The sequence below is a fragment of the Gobio gobio genome, assembly GCF_949357685.1.
Source record: "Gobio gobio genome assembly, chromosome: 14".
Classification (NCBI taxonomy): domain Eukaryota; kingdom Metazoa; phylum Chordata; class Actinopteri; order Cypriniformes; family Gobionidae; genus Gobio; species Gobio gobio.
The window spans coordinates 32155642-32180119 of NC_137107.1; the positions used below are offsets into that span (position 1 = coordinate 32155642).

Here is a 24478-nt window from a genome sequence, read left to right on the forward strand (position 1 = left end):
TTATGAACTGATATCGATTCTTAAATCCCAAGAATCGATTAGTCATCCTGTTTTCAGTTGACGAATGAACGTAACAGTGTACCGCGCCTCACATGCAATAAATCGCAATAATCTTTGTGCTTTGTTACTATTGATATGAAACAAAGTCTCAAATTACGTCCATTTTATTACGAAATTCAAAAACATAAATACCGTTTTGGTACTGTGGAGTGAGATTGCTCTAGCGCAGCTCAGCTCGAAGCGGCAACACGGGGAGCGCACGTGAACTGATCGTCTCTTCCGCCTTAATACCAGTTACAGCACGAAAAAAACCTGAATGAGCATCTGAAAGTGTGTTAAAAGAGAGTACAACTTACCGAAATCCATATCATATCACATGGAACCGGTCTCAACCGTGGAAAGACGTCAGTAAAACAGCTTGTAACGTCTCAGAAAAACCACATCCAGTGTCCATAATCTTGTTTGTCATCTAGAAAAATTTACTCTAGAGAGAAGCATTTTGCTAAATATATCCACCATATTACATATTCATTATAATTTTTAATGTTCTTCAATATATAATGCATATATGAATAACTCTGGCAAGTTTTTATGACAGCCACCATTTAAATGTTTATATTTCAAAAAAACGAATTGGAGTAGAAATATGATTGTAATTGTAAAGTTAATATAGTTAATAACTTTATTATTATTTTTAAAAAAAAACATAATTGAGTGTAATATAAGTGTTTGTATACAAATCAGTTAATTTTTACCTTCAATATTATAGTAGGCTAATGTAGGCTACAACTGACTCCCACACAGCATTAGTTAAGATTTGTTTTCCTTGAGAAAATTTGCCATGTATTGTACCTGATATATGTCCAAAATAATCAATATTGAATCGGAATCAAATCGAATTGCAAGCCTGTGAATCGAAATTGAATCGAATTGTGAAATTTGTGTCAATACCCAGCCCTAATTATGATGCACATAGTTCTAAATAAATCATTGTATATTTTACCTAATCTCCAAATTATAGCCTAGAATTGAAGTGTCGGTAGACTTGGGGCTAGATTTACTAACAGCTTGCGCCAGCTCAAACCCTCTTTTGGCGTTAAACTACTGTCAGGATTTACTAAAAACACGCGCTGAAAATAGGTGGATAGTTATTTTTGCGGCTGACCTTGTTGCATATGCATTATGCATATCCCCTTCATACACAAAATGTATGGGAGGAGAGTATTCATGAATCACGCAAGGTGATTTACTAAGGTTGGCACTTGTCAATTTACTGGTGTTCGCACCGTCATTTACCGCCCAAAAAAAGTCTTAAACCAGATGCTAACTGGTAGATTGTGTTGGTCATTATGGAAATGATCCGGCTGTGTATCTGTGTTCTTTAATTTGCGTGTCGTCAGTAGATCACAAACTTTTCACTCCCATCTGCGCTTTTTTGGAGTTGCGCTCTAATGCTAATTTGCCCTGTTAAATCTGGCCCTTAGATTTCTAAAATGAAGGACAGGCCGCAAATCCGTGAGGTACAGTTTAAAACTGTGGGCATTGATTATGGATTTGTGGGTACAGAATACAGATTGAAAAACTGAATGTACGGTTTACAAATATGAGTTCACCGATTGGAAATGATTAATTAATTGGGTGTGATATGTTAAACCAAAGGAACAATTTAAGAATCCATGAGTACGGTTTATAAACCGAGGGACCAAAATTGCAAAATTGTGGCAACAGATTTATGGGTCCTGGTTTTTTTATTCTCCTTCAGGTGAATTCCCGGGCTCCGTAACAATCTCCCCCTAGGACTTAATTTCTCCTGGTTTTTCTTTTATCTATTTTGATTTATTTTCTGCTCATTCTTTCCTTCTTTTTCAAAGAGGGTTTAATTTTTGTTGGTCTAGTTTATTAGTGGAGCATCCACTTGCGGTTTAGAAGACATATCCTAGAAGGGCGGTGCACCTCTGGCGGAGAGGATAATTCATTATTCCCTGTGTGTGTATCTGTTCCTGAGGGATGCGAGTGTTCGGGAATGACAGCTCTTTGTAACCTGTTTTCTTCCCCTAGCTGTTTATTCATGTCTGCTACTCTTCATAGCCGTCTTTCCTTCTCCTATTTGGTCTTCATTGAAAAAGGCAACATTTTGAGTGCTTGTGCTGAATAAGACAGGTGGTGCTCTGATCTTTCCATGTAGTCATCACTAGAATTTTAATGCAAAGAGAGCAACAGCCACATAAACATAGCCTGGGGTTGAGGTGCGCACTCTGAGCAACAGATTTGCTCAAACCCCCGCTATGACACTGCACAGCCAAAAGTGATACCTTTCCAGTAAGCAATCAGGAGACTAAAGTGAGGTGTGATTAGCTTGAAGAAACCAGTAGCCTTTTCATTTGAGCTAAATGTAGCTAAACAGGGTGGAGAAATGCATACCTCTAGTACTTCTGAGTACTTCATGTTTTTAATGCTTAGTGGGTTCAGAACAAACTGAACTTCTGGTCTCGAAGAGAGCAAAAAGGTGGAGAGAGAAGTTACTGAAGCATCTATTCTAAGAGAAATCTATCTGCTTCAAAACCAGGTTACTGCCTATCAGAGTGTCTATATTGAGGACATATTCATATATTTAGTGGTGCTTGCTAAGGCCCAGTTTTTATTTTTTTTATTTATTTATTTTTTACAGTTTTTTTTGTGTGATGTTTCTGTTTTGATGGAAAATATTCATTTAATTTAGTAAACGTTTTGTCATCTCATATTCCTAAATTTTTCACAAATTGTAATCTACAAAAATAACATTTTAGTTAACTGAACTGCATTTTATTTTATGACCTAAAGCTCTCATTAAGGGCTTGTTTTAAAAGTGGCATCATGGCTGTAAGAATTTCATCTAGGTTGTGTTCTAAGGGTAGTTATCTCCATTGTACTGGCTTTAATGTGACAAATAGGCCTCCGTTGTCCCACTTTACAAAAGAAACAGAGCTGCTAGTGGCGCGTTCACAATAGGGGTTGTGATTCCTGCTGAATAATAGCTTGCAATATCTCTGGTTTACAGCCCCCTTCATTCCTGAATCATTACTAGTATGGAACACAACATACTATTCGCCTTAAGTGTGTTTCGAACACAGCTACCAGTATTTGTGGAGTTTATTTCCACCACTGTCTCCATAGAAATGCGAACCCATGCACATAATTGAATTATATCTGCATGAATTAAACATGATACATGATTCATTGACATTTGTTGGGTAGAAATAAACAGTCACAAAGTTGTTATTGTTTTGTCCCTGTTTGTGTGGTTGTATTGGTTTCACTCCGCTCAAGTCAATTATATTAGACAAATTCTCATTACAAGGAATGTTTATGCATGAATTCTCTGAAACAAATAAGGAGCAGAAGCCAACACTGTGTCATACTGGCATCAGTGTTACTAACTGTAATAATTGTTCAATGAGAGAAGGATACAGTCTGCTTTAGAGATCCTAAGGACAGAAGGGATGGTAGATTCATAGGCTGGTTAGTGAACGGCGACTGGGGTAGATCATGCCAGAGGCAATCCGTCAGAGGCTCGTAGGCTTATCTGAACCAAGCCTGGGCCTGGGGATCCAAATCAGTGTGTGATAACTGTTTGCTTAATCACTGGTACAGGAAGAAGGAAATGAGCTGACTGTCAATAGGCTCCAGGAAATTAAATATGCTCCACACGCTGCAGAAATGAGATGGTGTCAGAGTTCTCCATGCCTGTGAAGTGACAGTGTTTTAATGCTGTTAAATATGGAAATATTCCCATAGGTTTGCAGTTTGCAGAAAGACTTTTCCTTTTTCTTTTAGAAAGGTTTCATTTATTTATTCCTTTTTTTAGTCAGGTTGAAAACGTAATCTTAATAAAACAATCTGACGTTCTTTATTTGTCTCCCTCTTTTCCAGTTTCTGTGTCTGAAGAACATCCGAACATTCCTGAAAGTGTGCCATGATAAGTTCGGCCTGAGGAACAGCGAGCTGTTTGATCCCTTCGATCTGTTTGATGTGAGGGACTTTGGGAAGGTGAGAAACTGGTTTTGCTGAGCACGCAGGCTGTCTGGGATTATTAATCATTTTACACCATCATGTCTCCACAGCTGAATGACAGTAATGTTGTGTGCACTTTTATTAGAGATTAACCCAAAAGTGGGGCTATTGTGCATAAGCTTTGTTCCACTCTCACACACAATCCATTAATGCCGGGGATAATATAAAAGTGTGTGCAATGCTTAATCGGCCCTGTGTGTATTTCTTCCCCCTAGTCTTATCTCCTCCACTGTGCATTTGAATATTCACATGCACATTTGATCACACACCTCGGGGTCACAAGCGTTCCAGTGTGTGCCAGTGCATATCTGTGTTGCTACCCATATGGTTTGTGTGTGTGTTTATGCATGTTACCAAGGATTTTAACAGTACTTGTTTGATGTGACTGATGATTTTAGTAATTTAGTGGTGAGTTGGAAGGATCTGGTAACTATTCACAAATCACAATACCTTCTAGCCCAGTTTTGCAGCCCTTTGGGAATCTCTGGACCTGAGTTTGAAAACCCCCTTTGAAACAGGCATATGTGAATTAATGAACATTTCAGGCAGGCTTCACCCATTATGGTTTTTGTTATATTCCTGCTCAATTTCAGAGTGTCCCAGCTATTTCCACATCCTTAAAAGCAGGGCTCCAGACTCATTTTTTGCCTTGGTTGCACTGATGCGCCTAACTTTTTTTATATTTAGGTGCACCAGCACAAAATTTAGGTGCACCCAAAAATTTCGCCCCGGCTCACGTCGCCTTTAACGCCACAATTTCACCTTTTTATCACACTCCATATACATTCATATACAGTCCCTGACAAAAGTCTTGTCGCTTGTGTACAAATTAACCAGAAGTGCCACTGAAATATATTTCCAATCAAGATTTTTTTTTAAAGAAATGGCTCATTTAAACCCAACAGCTTTTGTAATAATGTTTCAGTGCAAAACAAAACTGTCAAAAAGTATTCTAATATTCACAGCTTGGTAAAGCCCATTGAGTCAATTTTTGCAAAGACATAAGTGTTGTCACCTTGTCATATGAGCTTCACCTGTGACTAATAATGGATTAATTAGGTCTCAGGTGTGTATGAAAAGAACCCCAGTACACTAGACCTTCACATCAACTGCAACTAGACCTCTGCAAACATGCCTAAGATTCACCCTGAGACTAAAGTTTTGATTATCAAGAGGCTGAAGACCAGATCCACTGCTGATGTGGCAGACACCTTCAGTGTGTCTCAGCATCAAGTACAGAGGATAAAAAAAAGATTTGAAGAGACAGGAGACGTTTTTGACAAGCCCAGGTCAGGCAGACCCTGCAAGACAACTGCTCGAGAGGACCCTTTTTTTGGCTCGAAAATCCAAGGCCAGCCCATTTTCCACTGCAGCAGAGCTCCACGAGACCTGGTCACCTGAAGTCCCTGTGTCAACCAGAACAGTTTGTCGGATTCTGTCTCGAAATGTCCTCCATGGTCGAATCAGTGCACAGAAGCCAGCACTAAACAAAAGACAATTGAAAAACCCTTTGGCATTTGCCAAGGCCCACAGCCTGATAAAAGGATGGACGCTGGAAAAGTGGCAGAAGGTGGATTTTTCAGATGAATCTTCTGTTGAATTACACCACAGTTGCCGCAAATATTGCAGGAGACCTACTGGAGCCCGCATGGATCCGAGATTCACCCAGAAAACATTGAAGTTTGGTGGCGGAAAAATCATGGTCTGGGGTTACATCCAGTATGGGGGTGTGCGAGAGATCTGCAGGGTGGAAGGCAACATCAATAGTCTAAAATACCAAGAAATCTTAGCTACCTCTTATATTCCCAACCATAAAAGAGGCCAAATTCTGCAGCAGGATGGTGCTCCATCGCATACTTCCATCTCCACATCAAAGTTCCTCAAGGCGAAGATCAAGATGCTCCAGGATTGGCCAGCCCAGTCACCAGACATGAACATTATTGAGCATATGTGGGGTAGGATGAAAGAGGAAGCATGGAAGACGAAACCAAAGAATATTGATGAACTCTGGGAGGCATGCAAGACTGCTTTCTTTGCTATTCCTGATGACTTCATCAATAAATTGTATGAATCCTTGCCAAACCGCATGGATGCAGTCCTTCAAGCTCATGGAAGTCATACAAGATATTACATTTGGATCTCACAGCACCATTACTTAATTTGCTGACATATTTTTGTTTTTGCAGTAAATTTGTACAATTTCTGTATAGGCGACAAAACTTTTGTCTTGCCAAAATTTGACCTCTCTGTCTTGATTAAATGATAAATCTTTTTTCAGTGAAACTAATTTATTTTAGTGCATTAAACATCATTTGGGAGGGTTTTAGCTTTTCATATGAACTATTTCTAACACCAATTGATTAATTAAAAGTCAGGTTAATAGCAGGTGTTTCTACAAAATAGATAAGCGACAAGACTTTTGTCAGGGACTGTATATTATTTAAATGACAACATAATATATGCAGTTACAAAGGAATTAAAATCAAGGGAAACAATGCTTTGAACATTACTATTTTGAAACTACAGTTTAAACAAAGTGTTATAACTTAATTTAAAAGATAATGAAATAATAAACAATGAAATACAACTCATAATAAATAAAAATACGTAAACGGCAAACGCTTCGTTCGTGGAGAGGCAGCTGAGCGCATGTAATGACGTGAGGTGCACCGGTGCGACCCAGGAAAAATTTTAGTCACACCTTTACAAATTTTGGGTGCATGTGTGACCAAATTCGTCGCACTCTAGAGCCCTGTGAAAGGCTTACGCATGTCAAATGCTCTATCAGAGCTAAGCGCCCTTATGCTGACTTTGCTCAGACGGTCATCCAAGTATTGGAGAAAATGTGATGTCCTTAAGAACAACTGAACCCTGATCCTTATATCACTATGGCAGTTTAGTCAATTCACTGACCTCCATGATAGAAGCTCATTGTTAATTCTGTTTCTTCATGCCAAGTCAGCTTGATGTCTATCATTTATATTGGATATGGGTTCTTCATTTTTAGTATGGTTTCAATATTGAATATTGTATAGAATATTAGTGGAAAAAGTCCTGTGAAAGCGCTACACTAAAAGTGACAGAGAAGACAACCCTCTCAATATTGATCATTTGAGTTGCATGAATTGATTGCCTTTCATGGAGTATTTACAGGTGCAAAGCACTTGTTCGACCATTGAAACGTTTGGTTCCGGTTAACTACAGCTCAGCAAGCGTGTCTGGATATTTCCAGTGTGTGCGGTCAGAAAAGAAAGGAGCGGCAAGACGTAGAGAGCGTTTTAAGTCTCAAAGGGAGGGGCGTAGACAGCGAGATTAAGCCTTTGCCAGACTGTGAGCTTTAATGGATAATGTGGAAAACGGTGAGTGAGAGTCAATGAGTGCACGGAAAACAATATTAAAACCCTCGAGCAGTCGGAATCAATCACACACACCCTCCACATGTCAATGTGTAAATTGCGTTTGCGTCGACTCGAAGGTGACGGGCTTGTCCCGTCATTGATTCTCCATTAAGGGCAAGCAGCGCATTATAATATATTGAAGTAGACAGCTCGATGTCATTGCGCTATACATGCAAATAGTCCACCTCCATTTAAATGAAGAGAGATGGATGCTTCTCAAGCTTTAGAGCTGAAAGATAGAAAGCATTTTTAATCTTTCAATAGCACATACATTGTTGAACTTTCACCTCGGGCATTAATATATCTCCCTGGCCTGTCAAGCTATGGGTGTCTGTAATTGGAGTGGAGAGTCTCAGTCCTTTGTGTCCTTGCAGTTGGTGGGATGTGTCTGTGGCCTTTTAAGGGATGGGAATTAGTGGTCGACCGATATTGTTTTTTTTTTTTGTTTTTTTTTAGATTTTCGATATCTTTTTCAGCGTCTGAATCTCAGAAATGAACAGCTTCTCATGAGGTCAATTATTCCAGGATTATTCCTCAACGCGTCTCAAAACGATGTAGCTGAAGTATAGCACTACACTTGATATGTTTATTTGAGTGTTACAGTAAAAGGAAATTATATAAAATGAAAGACAAATCCATATTTAAGCGTAGCATAGTTTGAAATCAAGGGTTTAAAGTTTGTCGATTGTGCGTCTCCAGTGAAACTGAACTCTCTGGTCCGCATTCAGTTCGCATAGAATACTCACGTATTTTTGCAGACTACATATAAACACTTCAGAAAATCTCACAGCTGGATTCTATTAAATCTGCAAGGTTTATGAAATGAAATGTTTATTAGATATTCAAATATTTGTTTAAGTGATACAAACATGTGTTTGCTGAATGCTGACGGTAAATGAGAAGTATTATAGTGTGAGTATTATAGTGTTTACCTATTTATTTCTGATAATATAAGAAAAGGAGCGAAATCTCTGTTTAGTGTGAATATAGTCTCTGCATGCTCTCTATTCATCAACACATCATTAATTTTTCCTGGGTGGAGCAGCTAAGGAGACACCTGTCCCTCCTGATGCTTTAGGTAATTGCCTCTCGTCCCTTTCTCCATCTCGCTGCTTTTAGGCCTTTTAAACAGATGGCTCACCCCCACATCTCTTACTAAACTCGCCAGAGCGCTCCTGTCAGCGCTGATGTTTCATGCCCTCCTCTTTCCCAACAGCCCATGGGACGCATCCTTACGACAATCACAGATGGACCCAGATTCTTCATAACGTTCTATATTCATCATTACTCATAAACACAAAGCTCTTTGGGGTTCACTTTTGGTTTAATATGGCATTCAAACCAAACTGCTTCTGTCTTTCCCTCCCTAATTGGATCTGAATATGCAGTTGTTATCATTTAAATGAACACCACAATCATTTTGGTTCACATCGTTGTGGCAATTAGCACGATGACACTCCACCTGTACGCAGCCTATTTATAGCTTTGTGATTTCGTAGTGTGAATCAGACAGGTTCAAGACGGTTTTGATTATTCGGCACTAGATCGTTCTCAATTGACCTGCCGCAGGCCGGTTCTGACATGGCTGTTCTACAAAATCTTATTGACCTGCTCTCTTTTGTTTAGTGTTGTCATAATTATACCTCGTCTTTATTCAAAGACTGAACGACCTCCCAGTGGGCTCCTGTGGGCGTGCTTTAAATTAGCAGTCGGTTCATCTGGGGGCAGGATCAGTAAAATAGCTTCTTGATTGACACCACTTGGGGCCCTTTGGAGACCTCTGGGAGTCATATTTTTTTCCATAAGATTAAATAAGAACAAAGGGTGAGACTTTTTTTGCACCGATTCAGTGACTTTTTTTTTGCAGTTAAATATTGATGGTAATTTTTTGTGGTCTGTAAGAGAAAATCACATTTTTGTTAACATCACTAGAATTTATCATATATTAGTGCTGTCAAATCGATAAATTGCAGCTAATCACATCCAAAATAAATGTTTGTGTTTACATAATATGTGTGTCTACTGTGTATAAGTGTATATACACACACACATGCATATATTTGAAAAAAATATATATTTATATATAATATAAATTATATAAATGTATACACTATACATGCACATTTTTCTTAAATATGTATATATATATGTATATATATATATATATATATATATATATATATATATATGTATGTGTATATGTATATATGTATGTATGTGTGTGTATTGAAATGTACATAATACTTTTACACAGTAGACACATATATGATGTAAACACAAACTTTTAATTTGGATGTGATTAATCGATTTGACGGCACTACGGTCATGTATAATTATATTCAATAAACAGACAGAATAACATCATATTAAATTAAAGAATATTTGTATGTAGTCATTTTGTTAATTTTGTTTAATAGGACAAATGACATGAACTTGATTTGACCTGCAAAAAGACTTAAATTATTTATTATATAAAAAACAAATTTTTTTGCAAAGAACATTTATTATGAATTATTTGTTGACTACCCCTCCCTTTTTCTGTCTATTCTTACTGCAGGTTTCCTCTTTTGTTTCTCAGTATTGTTCCTCTCCTCTCCTCTCCTCTCCTCTCCTCTCCTCTCCTCTCCTCTCCTCTCCTCTCCTCTCCTCTCCTCTCCTCTCCTCTCCTCTCCTCTCCTCTCCTCTCCTCTCCTCTCCTCTCCTCTCCTCTCCTCTCCTCTCCTCTCCTCTCCTCTCCTCTCCTCTCCTCTCCTCTCCTCTCCTCTCCTCTCCTCTCCTCTCCTCTCCTCTCCTCTCCTCTCCTCTCCTCTCCTCTCCTCTCCTCTCCTCTCCTCTCCTCTCCTCTCCTCTCCTCTCCTCTCCTCTCCTCTCCTCTCCTCTCCTCTCCTCTCCTCTCCTCTCCTCTCCTCTCCTCTCCTCTCCTCTCCTCTCCTCTCCTCTCCAATAGCTGGTTGCCAGGCACTCTGTGCTGCAGCAGAGTGCTGATCAAATATCTGTAACACCCTGCTCTGAAAAAGTTGCTAAGGAACAATGGTGACATTAAAGAATAGAGTCTCTGTAAAGGTTATTGCAGTGGTTTGAATTGCAATTGTAATGCCATGGAGCAAAGCTGAGGCTGCACTGACACATTTGAGAGTTGGCTGAGGTTTTGTCAGGCTGGCTTGCTTTTATTTTTCATCATTGGTGAGGTCAGTGACCCTTTGACCTAAAGAAGTGTGATACATATTGAACAAACGAAACATCTGCTGAAGTGCATATCTCCTGATGTTAAATGACTAGAAAAGTATAAGGAGGTTGTTTTTGTTGCTAGCTAAGAACATGATTCCATTAATTTGATATGTTTAAACAGTGAAAATGTTGTCTCTTTAGACAAACTGCTTCAGCTTAGTTTGGGATTAGCCCTAAGTACTTTCAGTAGCAAATTGCTTTTTCGGAAATAAGTCTCCTTCTGAAAGTTCCATCTCCAAAGGCATCCTGTTGTGAATTAAATGATATTGAGACAATAAAATTTATAGGCTACGTTTGCCATTGTTGTGGGAAGCCATTCCGCCCAACTCATATCATTAAAGTGAATGTTCATGAATGCAAGGAGCTCTCCTCCTCAACCAAGTGACATGTGCCTCTGTATCCCTGTCACATGCCTTTCCCCAGCGGCTCCTGTCCATCAGGAGCAAGGCTGCATGTTTTAACATAAAGCTGCTAACACAATCAATTATTCATTCAAAACGCCTCACTCTTGATGATAATTCTCCTGTTATGAATAATTGAAGGGAAGTACCTGCTTCACTTTGGACCTTCCCCTTGCCTCTCTCTCCGGCAAAATGCCTCATTAGCTCTTACCTCATTATTGAGGTACCTGCTGAAACAGGTGGTTGTCAGCCATGATTCGTCTACTGACAGCTGTACTAATCGACTGTGGTATTCTCTTCTCTCTCATAACAATGAACATTCCCATCATAAGTTTATCTTAAGTTTATCAAAGATGTATCTCAGAATATCCCATTAACAGTAGAGCTGCGCGATTAATCGTTAAAAGATTGCGATCTCGATTCAAACACCCACACGATCTTATCCTTAAATGCCAACGATTTGCCTGTGTCAATTAAACCTGGCTTTCACAAGTACGATCACAGCAGAACAATCAAATCTGCATTGACGCTGCTGCTAATCCAGAAAGAGCAATGAAACTGCTTCACAAACAGTCTTTTCAACCACACAGTATCATATTTCTCTTACAATAATTCAAATGATCACAAAGTACTGGAATAAATGTGTATAGTTGGGATATAAACACTGATGTCTACAGTAGCGATCAAACTGTATATACATACACCGATCATGCATAACATTATGAAAGGTGAAGTGAATAACACTGATTATCTCTTCATCATGACACCATGTTATTGGGTGGGATATATTCGGCAGCAAGGGAACATTTTTTGATGCACGTGGGGAGCGAAGGCTGGCCCGTGTGGTCAGCAGGTCAAACAGACGAGCTACTGTAGCTCAAATTGCTCAAGAAGTTAATGCTGGTTCTTCTGATAGAAATGTGTCAGAATACACAGTGCATCACAGTTTGTTGTGTATGGGGCTGCATAGCTGCAGACCAGTCAGGGTGCCCATACTGACCCCTGTCCACCGCCGAAAGCTCCAACAGTGGGCACATGATCATCAGAATTGGACCACAGAGCAATGGAAGAAGGTGATCTGGTCTGAGGAATCACGTTTTCTTTTACATCACGTGGATGGCTGGGTGCGTGTGCGTCGCTTGTTTGAAGAGAGAGGAACACAATCAGGAACTGTTCCAAGTCACACTTGCAAAGTTGCAATGTCATATAGCATGTGCACTTTTGTGCCCATTTGTGCACATGCTCTTTTTCTTTTTGTCTCCAGTAAAGTCAGAACTACCCATACTACATCTGTTTTCTACTGCTAGCTATTATGTCAACAATAAGTACAACATCCAGTTTTAGTCAGCACCTGAGCTACACACATGTAATAAGCTCCGCTGTGTATCCAGCACAAAAGCAAAACGGGAGCAATATTTCATAAATCTGCCAAGACTGTTTTTCCAGAATCAGCTCTTTGTTTTTCTGGTGATCTTGTTCTCTGACAGGTGATGACAGGCAGCAGCGTTTAATTCTGCAGGAAGGAAAGTGATGAACTGCTGAACACATTACACCGAGAGACCGAAAGTGCCCTGCACAATAAAATCTACATTGTGGAAATAATTGCTGCTCTTTTGTCTTCCCTTTGAGAGTGTAACACTGTGGCAGAACCGCACAATGGCCTCTGCTGGGTTTCTGTTTGAACATTCTCTGCACATTGTCTCGCCGCTTAGTCCATCCAAAATGCAGTCAGATGTGGTGCAAAGAGAGAGAAAAGAGAAAGCAAGGGAGTTTTTAATGTGCTGGCTGGTCTCTACGAGAAGCACTTGGGTTGTCTCCGGTGTGCCATGGCAGTAAAGAGGAGTCATCCAGGAAGAGCTGCTTCCCTCCAGGAAGTACTTCCACATTCAGCTCCAGCCGTGAGCAGCTTGCAGAGCACTCTCATTATTTTTCTTTCTCCTTCTGTCCTGCTCCGTTTCTCTCGCCCTTTAGTTTGCTGCAAACCTAAAGGAATTCCTTTGAAAGACAGGTACATTTTTTTGAGTTCGTGAGCATGAATAAGTAAACCTTGGAAGTGCATGTAGAGTATTTGTCCTTCTCCATAAACTCTAAAGAACAGTATGAGATTCCATAGCCTAGGTATATGTGGGTAATAAGTTGTGTTCAAGCTGACCTCTCTGCCCTAAAGCTCAACGGAGGTGTAAACAGCATCACTGCGATCCGTGTTAGTCTTTTGGGCAGAGAATAGCCAGACAATGACCCCACCACAGAGGGATTTTAGAGTTTGGGATGCTACGTATTAAAATCTCTGAGATCAGGTGAAACATTCTTTAGGTGAAATATACTTCAACGTTATCCAACGTTGCTACTAAATCAACAATTGATGAATCATGATTCAAGCTTTGATTGGCTGAGCAATTCATTTCAAGGTCATGAAAAGTCTGATTTTACGGTGCATCATCTGATTCCAAACGGATGCGGATTTGCGGGCAAAATAACAAATACACAGCGCTGAATCTGACCATTCAGGAGTTCGCTTTTAACACTCTCTTTGGTGAAACTCTAGCATAGCAACACAAGAAGCTGTGCTTGGAAAATAATCAACTTGTGTAAATGTCAGTGGGTGTACATCCTCTGGTGCCCATTAAAAGGCACTCTCTCTCTCTCTCTCTCTCTCTCTCTCTCTCTCTCTCTCTCACTCAATCTCACACACTCTCTCTCTCAATCTCACACACACACTCTCTCTCTCTCTCTCTCTCTCTCTCTCTCTCTCTCTCTCTCTCTCTCTCTCTTTGCCTTTTGCAGTCAAACTAATCAGGAACTCTGCTGTATAAAGCCTGCTGTGCCACTCTGGGTTTCAGGCTACTAAAAGCCATAAAAGTCGACCACAAGTGGATCTAATCTGCTCTCATATTCCCTATCAAAGACTTGTGATATGTAAATTGGAACTAATGCATTACCTATATATCTATTACTCCTTTGCATGTTTATTACAAGATGACGATGGAAGCCTGGGCTCCTTTTTGCTGGAGTCATAGTGCCTCTTAATGTAGAGAATCCATTAATCTGACTTTGTCTGCGTGGGATTTTAACCATGAATTTCTCCGTTCCTTTTGTTCGTTTTCACCGTTTCTTTATACTGTATCACAGCCTAAAGGTTTAACAGCGACAACCCATTCCCATAAAGCAGGGGTCAGGAACCTTTTTTCACCATAGAGCCATTTTTTTTCTTTGGTTAATGCATTTTTACAAACAAGCCACAGTAAAACATTTTTTAAGTATTATAAAAAAAATGTATTGTGCAGGGCTTTTGTGAGGTGGTCAACAACCGAGGAGCATAATCCTCTTCGTGTGTGTGTGTGTGTGTGTGAGTGTGAGAGAGAGAGAGACTCGACTTGACATTTTGATATATTTCTGTGTTTAGGCGCGCAACCGAAGACAAAGGCTACTATGCTTGTCCGTGTTGTGCTTGGTGCGCACACACAGATAGCATCCTGTCAGTAATGGATTCAGTTCTATTTTACGGCTTATCGCACTTTTAATATTTATTTTCAATATAAAGCACATTCCTCTCTTTTCTTTCTCATTCATTAATGTTTCGTTATTAATAACTTCAAACAGTATCGTCAACTGAAGTTTGCGTGGATTATCATAAATACAACACATTTATAGGACAAAAGTTCCCTGCAGAAAAAGCTAAAGTAACCTCTGGTTAAATGTTTTGAAATGTCTCTTTGCACAGCACCAGTGTCAATAAAAGGATATGTTAAAGTTTCATTATCTCAAACAAGCTACACAGCTGCTTGAATCTGAGTGCAGATTTACCACAGAAATGTAAGTGGCTTGCAGTTGATTTCCGTCTTGACACTCACCAATAGCACTGAACATGCACTTTGGCTGGTACAACTTGAATATGATTATTATTATCATAAACTTTTCATTAAATTTGGTAGGCTGTACAACAAAGGAATTGTAATTGGCTGCTTTTTCTGCAGAGAGTGGATTGTTTCGTTCCGCTTTTGGAGCATAAACATTATATCGAACATTTATAGAACTATCCAGGAAAATTCTATCACGATAATTATCGTTATAATTTTATTGCCCAGCCCTAGGTGGGAGCTAAGGTGTTTTTTGGCATGATTTGCATGTAGCGATTCTCTGATTGTTTGAGATTTCTTTGCAGAATTATGGGTTATGTAGTTGGAAAATGTAGTATTTCATCAGGAATTCTGATGTTAAGTGAGATTTATATAAAAAATACACATTAAAATAAAGCTGGCTAATGTCTTCAACAAAAGCATATAACATCGATTAACAACCTTGCAGCTCATAATAGGTCTGCCTTTAAAGATTTCTAAGTGTAAATCAATTCGACCATGGATGGAGGAAATAAATGGGATTTTTACTTCTTACACTTTATTTGCATGTATTTGAGTATGTAGGTGTATACATATTTGTGATAAACTTGAACTGTATATGATGTTTTATACTTAAGTTGTATACAGCTGTAGTTTTATATTGTAGCATTATTTTTTATTTGATTATATAATTCACAGTTACTATTGTGCTTTCTTCAGGGCATTTTTGAGGTTTCTCTCAAGCGTTTCTCTACATTGCACAAGGTAATTTGATATGGATGATAAATGTTAGTCTTCTCTTTCTCTTTGACTTATTGAATCTTGAAGATGTCCTGCCAGGTGGTGCGAGACCTCATGCTGTGGGTGCTAAACTATGTCCTCTGTTCATTTCTCACCCGTAGGTTTGCCCCTGCTAGGTAGCAATAATAACCACTGACTGCTATGCTGTGTTGGCGAAAGATTGCACAAAGAACCTTGTAAGCACCTGAGTCCCACAGCGCTCTTCACTAACTCTCTTAACTGCATACTCAAGTCCTGTAGGTCAACAGCATTGCTTCACAAGCTCAAAGAAAACTAGTGTTTGATTGTTGTTGTTGTTGTTGGTTTGTTTTTTAATGATCTCAGTTAAGCTTCGGATTTTGAATATAGACAAATATTATAATTCTGCCAGATACGATAAGCTGATAATTATTTTTGTTATGGCTGATATTGTTTCCAATAAATGACCAGTGTTCTACATTAAATTACCCACTAAAACCAATCAATTTAAATTGATTACATTTAACCGTGTTATTTAATTATTTGTGTTTTTAAAGACAATATGGACACTGATAAATAAAAAAAATCTCTAATATAGGGATGCACCGATCCGATACTCAGTATCGGTATAGGCTCTGATACCGCCATTATTTGCCGAATTGGGTAACGGTCAGAGGAGACTCCGATACTGTGCATATAATATTATGTGTTATTGTTAAGCCCCAGTGTCCCACAAAAGGCACAAAAACATTATAAAGCATCATCAACTCTCTGCACTATATTAAGTGTTCTGAAGCTATTCCATAGTTTAATGTGAGGTACAGATGAATATTTAAGGCATTAAATTCAAGTTCAAACTGTGTCGTGTTCGGTTACGACAGTCAACACGATGAAACTCTCTCCAAGATTCTCTTCATGATTCAATGTTCCTGGTATTATGCTGGATCTGTAGATAACGGTCTATAGTTTTGCATAAAATGACTTTATCTTGCTGGAGTTTATTGCTATTTCTAAATTGTGTTACTTTCTATCGGGTGTCTGTTAGATCACAACGCTGGGCTAGAAGATGTATTGTTCTTCACACGCATGGTAACTGAAATTTTAAACTGTTAAAAGAAAAGGCTCAATAAAATATTGCATAGATAGATACACTACGCATCGATATCTCTTCCTTTTGTGTTTTGAACTTTTTCATCCTGCGCATGGGATGTGCATAAGCTCTTTGTGCCGCTCTGTATTGGAGCCTTTCATGTTAAAATACTTTTGCGCAATGAAAGATTATTAATAGCCTTTCTTGTTCTGCCCCATCTATAATATGTTGCTGCTTTTATAGATCTAGTTTAGTAGTATTTTTTTGTTGTCATTGTTTGTGATTTTATATATTTTTTTAATTTGTTGTTTTTCTTTATAATGAAGTTCTGTATTTAGTAGATTGTGTTTAACACACAAAAGAGTGATTATCAGTTCAACACAGTGAGGTATAGAAATTCTAAATTGAATTTTTAAACAAAACTGCGCTGGTATTGGCTGATACAATTTTTGGTATCGGATCGGTTCTAAAGAAAAATGGTATCTGTGCATCCCTACTCTAATATTGGCAGATATCCAATGTGGGATGGATTTATTGTGCAGTCCCTCTGCATTGTCGTAGATCAACAAAAAAAGTGCTGATGGCTGCAAAATCTCAAAAAAGTATCTATGCTATTGTCAAAATCCACTGCCAATGTTTTGGCAAGAAGCTAGGTGTTGGGTTGCATACACTTTGCGAGTGGCAAGGCAGAATTGTAGTTTGTTTTGTTGATTTCTGCCTGCCCATTTTCTGATGGAAAAAGATCCAGAATAATTGGTTGTTACCAGGCTAACTTTTCATTACTGCTGTTTTCTTGTCACACTGATTTTTTCCCCCCATTTCTTTTTGTTATTTGGTTGTAGATTACAGGGAGACAGAAAGAGCAGTGGTACCACAGAAGGAAATATAGACAGCAACGCAGATTCAAAAACATGAAAGATTACTTTCACAGCTTCAGATTTGGACATGTTATGACTCCCTACTCTTTCATCAAAGAGAGTGGTATTGGCCAAGGAGGTCTGTGTGCATTGATGCCAGTGTATTGAGTAGTGAGGGCCTGACGGTTTGTCTCTGAACTCTCAATTACCTCGGCATGAGAATGAATGGACTGCCTCTTTTTACAGTTTGTGAGCAACATCAAAGACCATTGGAAAGTGGCGGGTGGCCATTGTCCCACTTGAGGAGCTTGTTGTCCGTCAGAATGCTGGTGTAGCCAGAGGCACTGCAGAGTTTCTTTTTGTGGATGTTAACCCTTCACAGGGCTCTTGAGACCAGTCACCACTCTGTGATGCTATTCCTAGTCAAGCATACACACACCAATACCCTGTCCAAATGGTCACTCCAGACGGTTTGCTTTTAAATGATTTGAATCTTGTAGAGTTGTAGCTGAATCTGGTAATAATAAAATTATTATTTTTGTAAGGTTCCAGGTTTGTCAAAATAAAACTGAAATCCTTTAGGGCAAATTAGATCACTCAACGGACATCTTGACGATGACTCTGGGCAGCTGATGTCTTTGCAGCCGTCTTCTGCTTGAATGGGCAAAGCTTGAAATGTTCTAATTTGTTTGCCAAGCTTACATTTCAATGTGAGACCTAAGGCTGGGTCAAATATACAAAATTATATTGTGAATCAAAAACATACACTGTAACCAGTTTTGTCTGATTCATGAACAAATGAACCCTCTGAGCCTATTAATGAATTATTCAAAAAGTCTCAAACTCAGTTGTTGTTTGAATCATTCTTAACAAATCCTTCACTGAGCGATTTAATATTTCAGTAAATTATAGGATGGATGGGTGGGATATTTTATACATACATTGTGTAATATTTTGGTGTGTGTTCATTTATTATATCTGTTAAATAAATAGCAGTTGTTTCATTTTAAAATGAATATTTTCCATAATGTAAAAAGCTACTGATAGAATCTACAGCATTACGCAGTGCAAGCAAAATCGGACATTGTACCTAAAATAAATAAATTGAATTGAATCAAATTAAGAGCTTGGGAATCAGAATCGAGTTGAATTGAGTATTGATTCCCAGACCTAATCAATCACCAGTAAAATAGTATAACGATGTTGCTTCTTCACCTCAAATCAGGTTGGTTTAGGTATTTTGCAAGTGCATCGAGGAACGATGAATTAACCAATAAGATCATTAGCTCTTTTAACTAAAAGGTGCAACTTTATATTAAGCATTGCAATGACAACACAAGTTTATTGTTACACCCCATCCCTTTTGTACTGCACATTAAGCTAGAGCTCAGGGAGACTTGCTTCCTCTGAAACTTCATTCATGTGCACATTGTGTTGTAAATAGTGTTGTGGTATGGCAAATTTACTTTCTTATAGACCTTACTTAGTGTATCTGCTTTTTTTATACTTTCCTATCCTTATTTTTTTCTCCGATGTCTTAAGTAATTTTCTTTTTGATTTGCCCTAATTAAGTTAGTACCCCTCAGCCAAACATGTTCTGGTTGGTGAGCACATCCCTAAGATCATCTTTCTTGTGTGGGTGGTTTGGAATTAGTGGTGTGGGATTTAATAACCCATTTCTGGATTGCATTATTAGGATGTAGTCCAGATCAAATTCTGCTGTGGATGCATTATTTCCTGTTTTATATTTCCTCTTTCTATACTGCATTCTATGCTCTGTCCCACATATTTATGTTTAAACATTGTCTTCATGTTCCTGTTTGCCTTAAGGATCCATGCTCCTTTCTCAGATTTCCCCACTTCTTTGACCTTCGTGGGCAGGCGAGGCCTTCGTCTGCGAGTGGTGTTATGCAAGCTCTGTGGCGGTCTTTGCTCAGGCTCTGTCCTTGCTTGACTCTCTGGGGCCGCGGGAGGAGAGAAAGTTGAACTGCTTTGAGAAACGTCCAAGAAAACCTCCAGGAAGATCAAAATGCTCGCTGTGAATGCTGATATTTTTGGAGAGGGAAGCCAGTAGGATCGAATCAGCCATCAGAAATGCAGATGGTAAACTTTTTCACCAAAAGACCCAGACAGCGATCTTAGGGTTCCTGTAATCACCACTAAAGACCATCAGAGTTGGAGAGCTCCTATGCTACCCCTTTTCCACTGACACGGTTCCGGTGCGGGTTTCCGGTCTGTGTCCGTTCTCAAGCTGTTCCGTATATCAGTTCAACTCCAGCCCTAAAAACTTGCTGCTCTCGAATGGAGCAGGGGTGGAGAAATGCTGCAGTCTCATTGAGCAATGTAATAACTTTGCACTGCATTGTTTTTTATATCTAAAAATATAAAACCGTGCACACGGGAGAGACCCAGCGTGCGATATATTGAAACTGAATCTGTTGATTTAGTCACTCTATCCCCAAAAAGGACTGATGCGAGTACCAGAACTTGCAAACTGCCAATACACTAGAATCACTACCGATACTGTGAACAACAAAACCACAAGTGCTGCACTGCCTGCACAAACACTGGGATGTGCACTGTTTGTTTTTAATCTGAATATAGTCAGGTAAACACCTGGCAGTGTTACATCATCATTAGTTTCTTAAATCTGTTGAAACTCACAGCCAGTTCACGACAGGCTTCAGTTCGCCCAGCTGAGAACTGACCGAGAGCCGGGTTCAGCACAAGAAACGTGAATCATGTCAGCTGTTTTCACCAAAGAGCCACAGTAACTGCCTCACTTCAGTAGCATTACTCAGCTCTCTGATGTGAGGGTCATCTTATTTTTTGTTTTGGCTCTTGACAGCAAGACACTGGGGAAAGAAAGTAAAGAGATTACTGCTGCAAGAGGTAACGGAAAGCTTTAAAGTACAGTAAAGTTTTAATGTCCTGTTTCAATTGGATCGCCTGTCCCCTCGCATTATGCCCAGTTTTCTCTCGGATCCCTTTTGAAGGTGAAATGAATCCTAAGTCTATTCATGATTTATTTGAATCTGCTTTGAGTCCTGTCATTGTGCTCCCCCACGTTTAGTTGCGTCTCTTGCCAAAAAGCCAGGATTATTTATTTGTCCTCATGTGGCACAGGTGGATAATTGTGTAAACTGTGCATTGTTTGACCCAGACGCCAGCCCTTGCGTGTTTGCACAGCCGTCTGCTCACAAACATGTATCTCACTGTCATTAATGCTGGCATCTGAACGATTCATTATGCAGTTTGATTGTGGCTGCCAGATCTCAGCCACTAATGCCACATAATCTGCAGGCTCCTCCTGGGAAGCGGCCTGGGTTGCAGACCCCGCACACCTGCTGAAGGTCAACCCTGGATGGGGTCTGGAAAGTGCTGAGCTGCCTTGTGTAGAGGATGTGAGCACCTGGCCGAGGCTCTCACCTGTGGTGATGCAAACAGCTCTGTCAGCTGCTTGATTCTGTCACTCAACGTTAATGCCACCTGAGGGGGTATATTTACTGAAATTGACATTTCCAAACCATACATTTTTATACACATCTTATTCTTGCAGCACAGATAATCACTTTTTTTAGCCTCTAGGGGTTGGAGTCATTGTGTTAAAAGGGTCTCAAAATTCTCTGTAGATAGATAGACTTTTTTTTTCTATCTCCATTCTAGCAAGTAATTTCTGAAGAGCTCTCCTCTCAGCATCCAAACACCATTAATTTCCACTTCTCTCCTCTATGGCCTTGCTAACGGTTTTGGGTGACCGTGTGATCTTTGAGTTGGCCAGGAGACCACTATAAAATCTCTGTTGTGCACCACTCTCAGGAAGAACCTCTCACAGCCAGAGTGATGCTCTCAGTGGGCTTAGAAGTGAAAACTGATGAAATCTGTCCTGTAGGTCCTGTAGACTTAAATTTCCTTCTCTGATCTCATCTCGCTTGGCTTTTAGTAGCTCATAATTCACACATTCTATGCAAGAATGATTCAATACTTGTTTATAACACTTTTTTTATAATACTTAGAATTAAGTATTATAGATTTAGTTTCCTAGAGGGCTGTGCCAATATGTATAAAGGCCGATTCACACTGCACCGACACTTCCTCTGGTTTTGTCTGATCAGTGTGATACCCCTATTGGAGTCTGCTGGCGTATATCGGAGCTTGTTTTTGCCAATTGAACATGCTGTATCGTAATTAGAAGTCTGAGAAGTGACATGCTGTAATCTGGTGACTGTCGGCATTGGTCTGCGTCTGCCGGTGTGGTGTGAATTGGTCTTAAAGTTTTATTTACTTAAGACTTTTTCAATACAGTAAAAAAAAAAATGTGTAGCAGATTGTATTAGGTATTATTATTTAACATAACTGTTTTGATGATGATGATGGTGATTTGTTTTATTATTATTATTTATGATTTTATCTTTTTTTATTCAAAGCAGCTCATCTAGGTAATTGAGACCATACTAGACAAAAGACCATTACTATTTAAGACAATATACAAATATTATATTGATATTTTATCTTTTATTTGTAGCAGATCAGGTTTGTAGTATTAAACATATTATATTGATTATTATATTGTTTGTTATACTCAGAAGCATACAATTGTTAAATAGAACTATTTTGATCATTATTAAGGATGCACCGTCACGATACTATTTTTCATAACCAATCAAATTCCGATATTCCTAATGCTGGGTATCAGCCGATACCGTGTATATCTGATGTTGCACCAAAATACATTAGTGACCTTCTGATTCTTTACTCTCTCTCCAAAGAACACTTAGGTCTTGTAATCAGCTCCTCTTAACTGTCCAACATTGTCGCTGTAAAACTAAGAGTGCGCGAGCCTTCTCTGCTGCAGCACCTAAACTTTGGAACAGTCTGCCCTTAAATGTGAGGTCTGCTCCTTCACTAGCCAGTTTTAAATCTGCTCTTATTTGTTCTCTCTGGCTTTTGATTAAGATTAGTTTGTGTTTTCTGATTCTATTCTGTTTGATGTGTTTATATTTTGTTCTTCTTTAACACTTTCTTTTTATATGCTCAATTTTAACAGCACTTTGGTGCAACTCTGTTGCTTTTAAATGTGCTATAGAAATTAATTTTGACTTGACTTGAGGCAAAGACATGTAAAATAACACATCATCATGTTTTAATGAAGAGTGGCTTGATTTAAGTGGTGGAAAAAAACGGTGACAAAACTCTTGAGACATTTATAATTATACACCCACCACAGGTTTACCGTGCAAACTCAAAATACATCAGTTACATATCTCAGTTTGCATAGATTTGTGTGTGTGTTGTGTGTGTGGTGTGGGTTTCAGGGATGTTTAGATAACTATAAAACTATAAAAGACTTCACATGTTCACTTTTCTTGAAAATATTTAGCTATTAGTTCTATTTAAATAATCATAATAATATTAAAACAAATCAAAGCATTTAAACGGATATAATATATCAATTTAAAAATACTTCAATTAGTTTTTATTTTGATGGTTTAATGCTGCCTGTAGCCAATAATGGACTGTACAAAAACACTTAATGATTGTCTCAAACCATCTCATTGTAACTGCTTTCTTTCATATTATTTTATATTATTATAAAGAATTGAACTGTCCTGTGCGAGATTTTTTTAATGATTTTTTAAATAGAATTTCTTTGTAAAGACTGGTACAGTTAACACAGCACTGTAAACTAATTCTCAGGTAACCGTGTGATTTAAAAAAATGTGCTTCATTTAGTGACTTCTGAATTAACTGTTTGTTTTGAAGAATATGATTGAATATCACTAAGTTACATCAAGGGTCAAATAAAAGAGAAATGGCACATTAAAGTTACACGTTACAACTGCATGTTTTTTTTGTTTTTTTGAGTTTACGTAAACTTTACAGGTCTGATATAAAGAATGTTTTTGCTCAGGTGGCCAAAATGTCTGCCCAATAGAGAAAAGTTTTGCTCAGCTAGAGAAAAACAAATAGATGGAACATTGGTGCAGAATGATGTGATTAAATCAACAGATTCACAGCACTTCGTGCTCCGTATTCAAAAGTTCAGGGCACAAAGAGAAGATATGTTGTCCACAAATTCTGAGCATTGAAAATTTTTTCACAGGTTTTACATTTCAGTCACTGTATGCATGATGGTAATTCATAGTGGTTTCTACACCAGCGTTGTGATCAAACAGACATCCAATACAGAGTACCACATCATTTTAAAACGGCAATAAACTCCAGCAAGATAGTCATTTTATGCAAATCCACAGAACTTTATCTACATATCGAGTATAATAAGAAGAATATTGAATCATCTCTGAAAGAGTTACTGTCGTATCTGAACCCAACACGCTGTTTGAATGCTGAATGGAGTGTGACTGACAGCCGCAGAGGAAGAGTTTCCGTGAACTTTGATTTAACGACGTAAATATTTATCTGTCCGTCACACTAAGCTGTCGAATGACTTCACAAGACATGGAAAATTGTGCACAAAAACATTTATTGTGCTTTATGATGCGTTTTTGCCTTTTGTGGAGCTTAACGTAACTGTGAGTATGCACCGTATCGGATTTGGATCGGTCCCATCTGGCCGATACCTGATTCGGCAAAAATTGCAATATCGAAGCCGATACCAATACGAGTATTGCATCAGTGCATTTCTAATTATTACACAAAGTGCTGAAACCCTATTGTAATTGTTATTATTATTATTATTATTATTATTATTATTATTATTATTATTATTATTATTATTATTATTATTATTATTATTATTATCATTTCGCCATAAAACTGATCGGGCAACTTCTCATAGCTCTTAGACCATTTTCTGTAGACTCAAATGCCTTATATCATTGGAATCTTGAGACAAACA

The 24478-nt window shown here is 38.6% G+C and overlaps 1 protein-coding gene across 1 annotated transcript in view; it reads left to right on the top strand.

Annotated features, from left to right (window-relative positions):
* vav2 (vav 2 guanine nucleotide exchange factor) overlaps window positions 1-24478 on the top strand; it is a 208909-nt gene that overhangs the window by 63314 nt on the left and 121117 nt on the right. The window contains exon 2 of the mRNA XM_079836018.1: window positions 3910-4026. Coding sequence (XP_079692144.1) covers window positions 3910-4026 — 117 coding nt within the window. The remainder of the gene's footprint in view (window positions 1-3909; window positions 4027-24478) is intronic.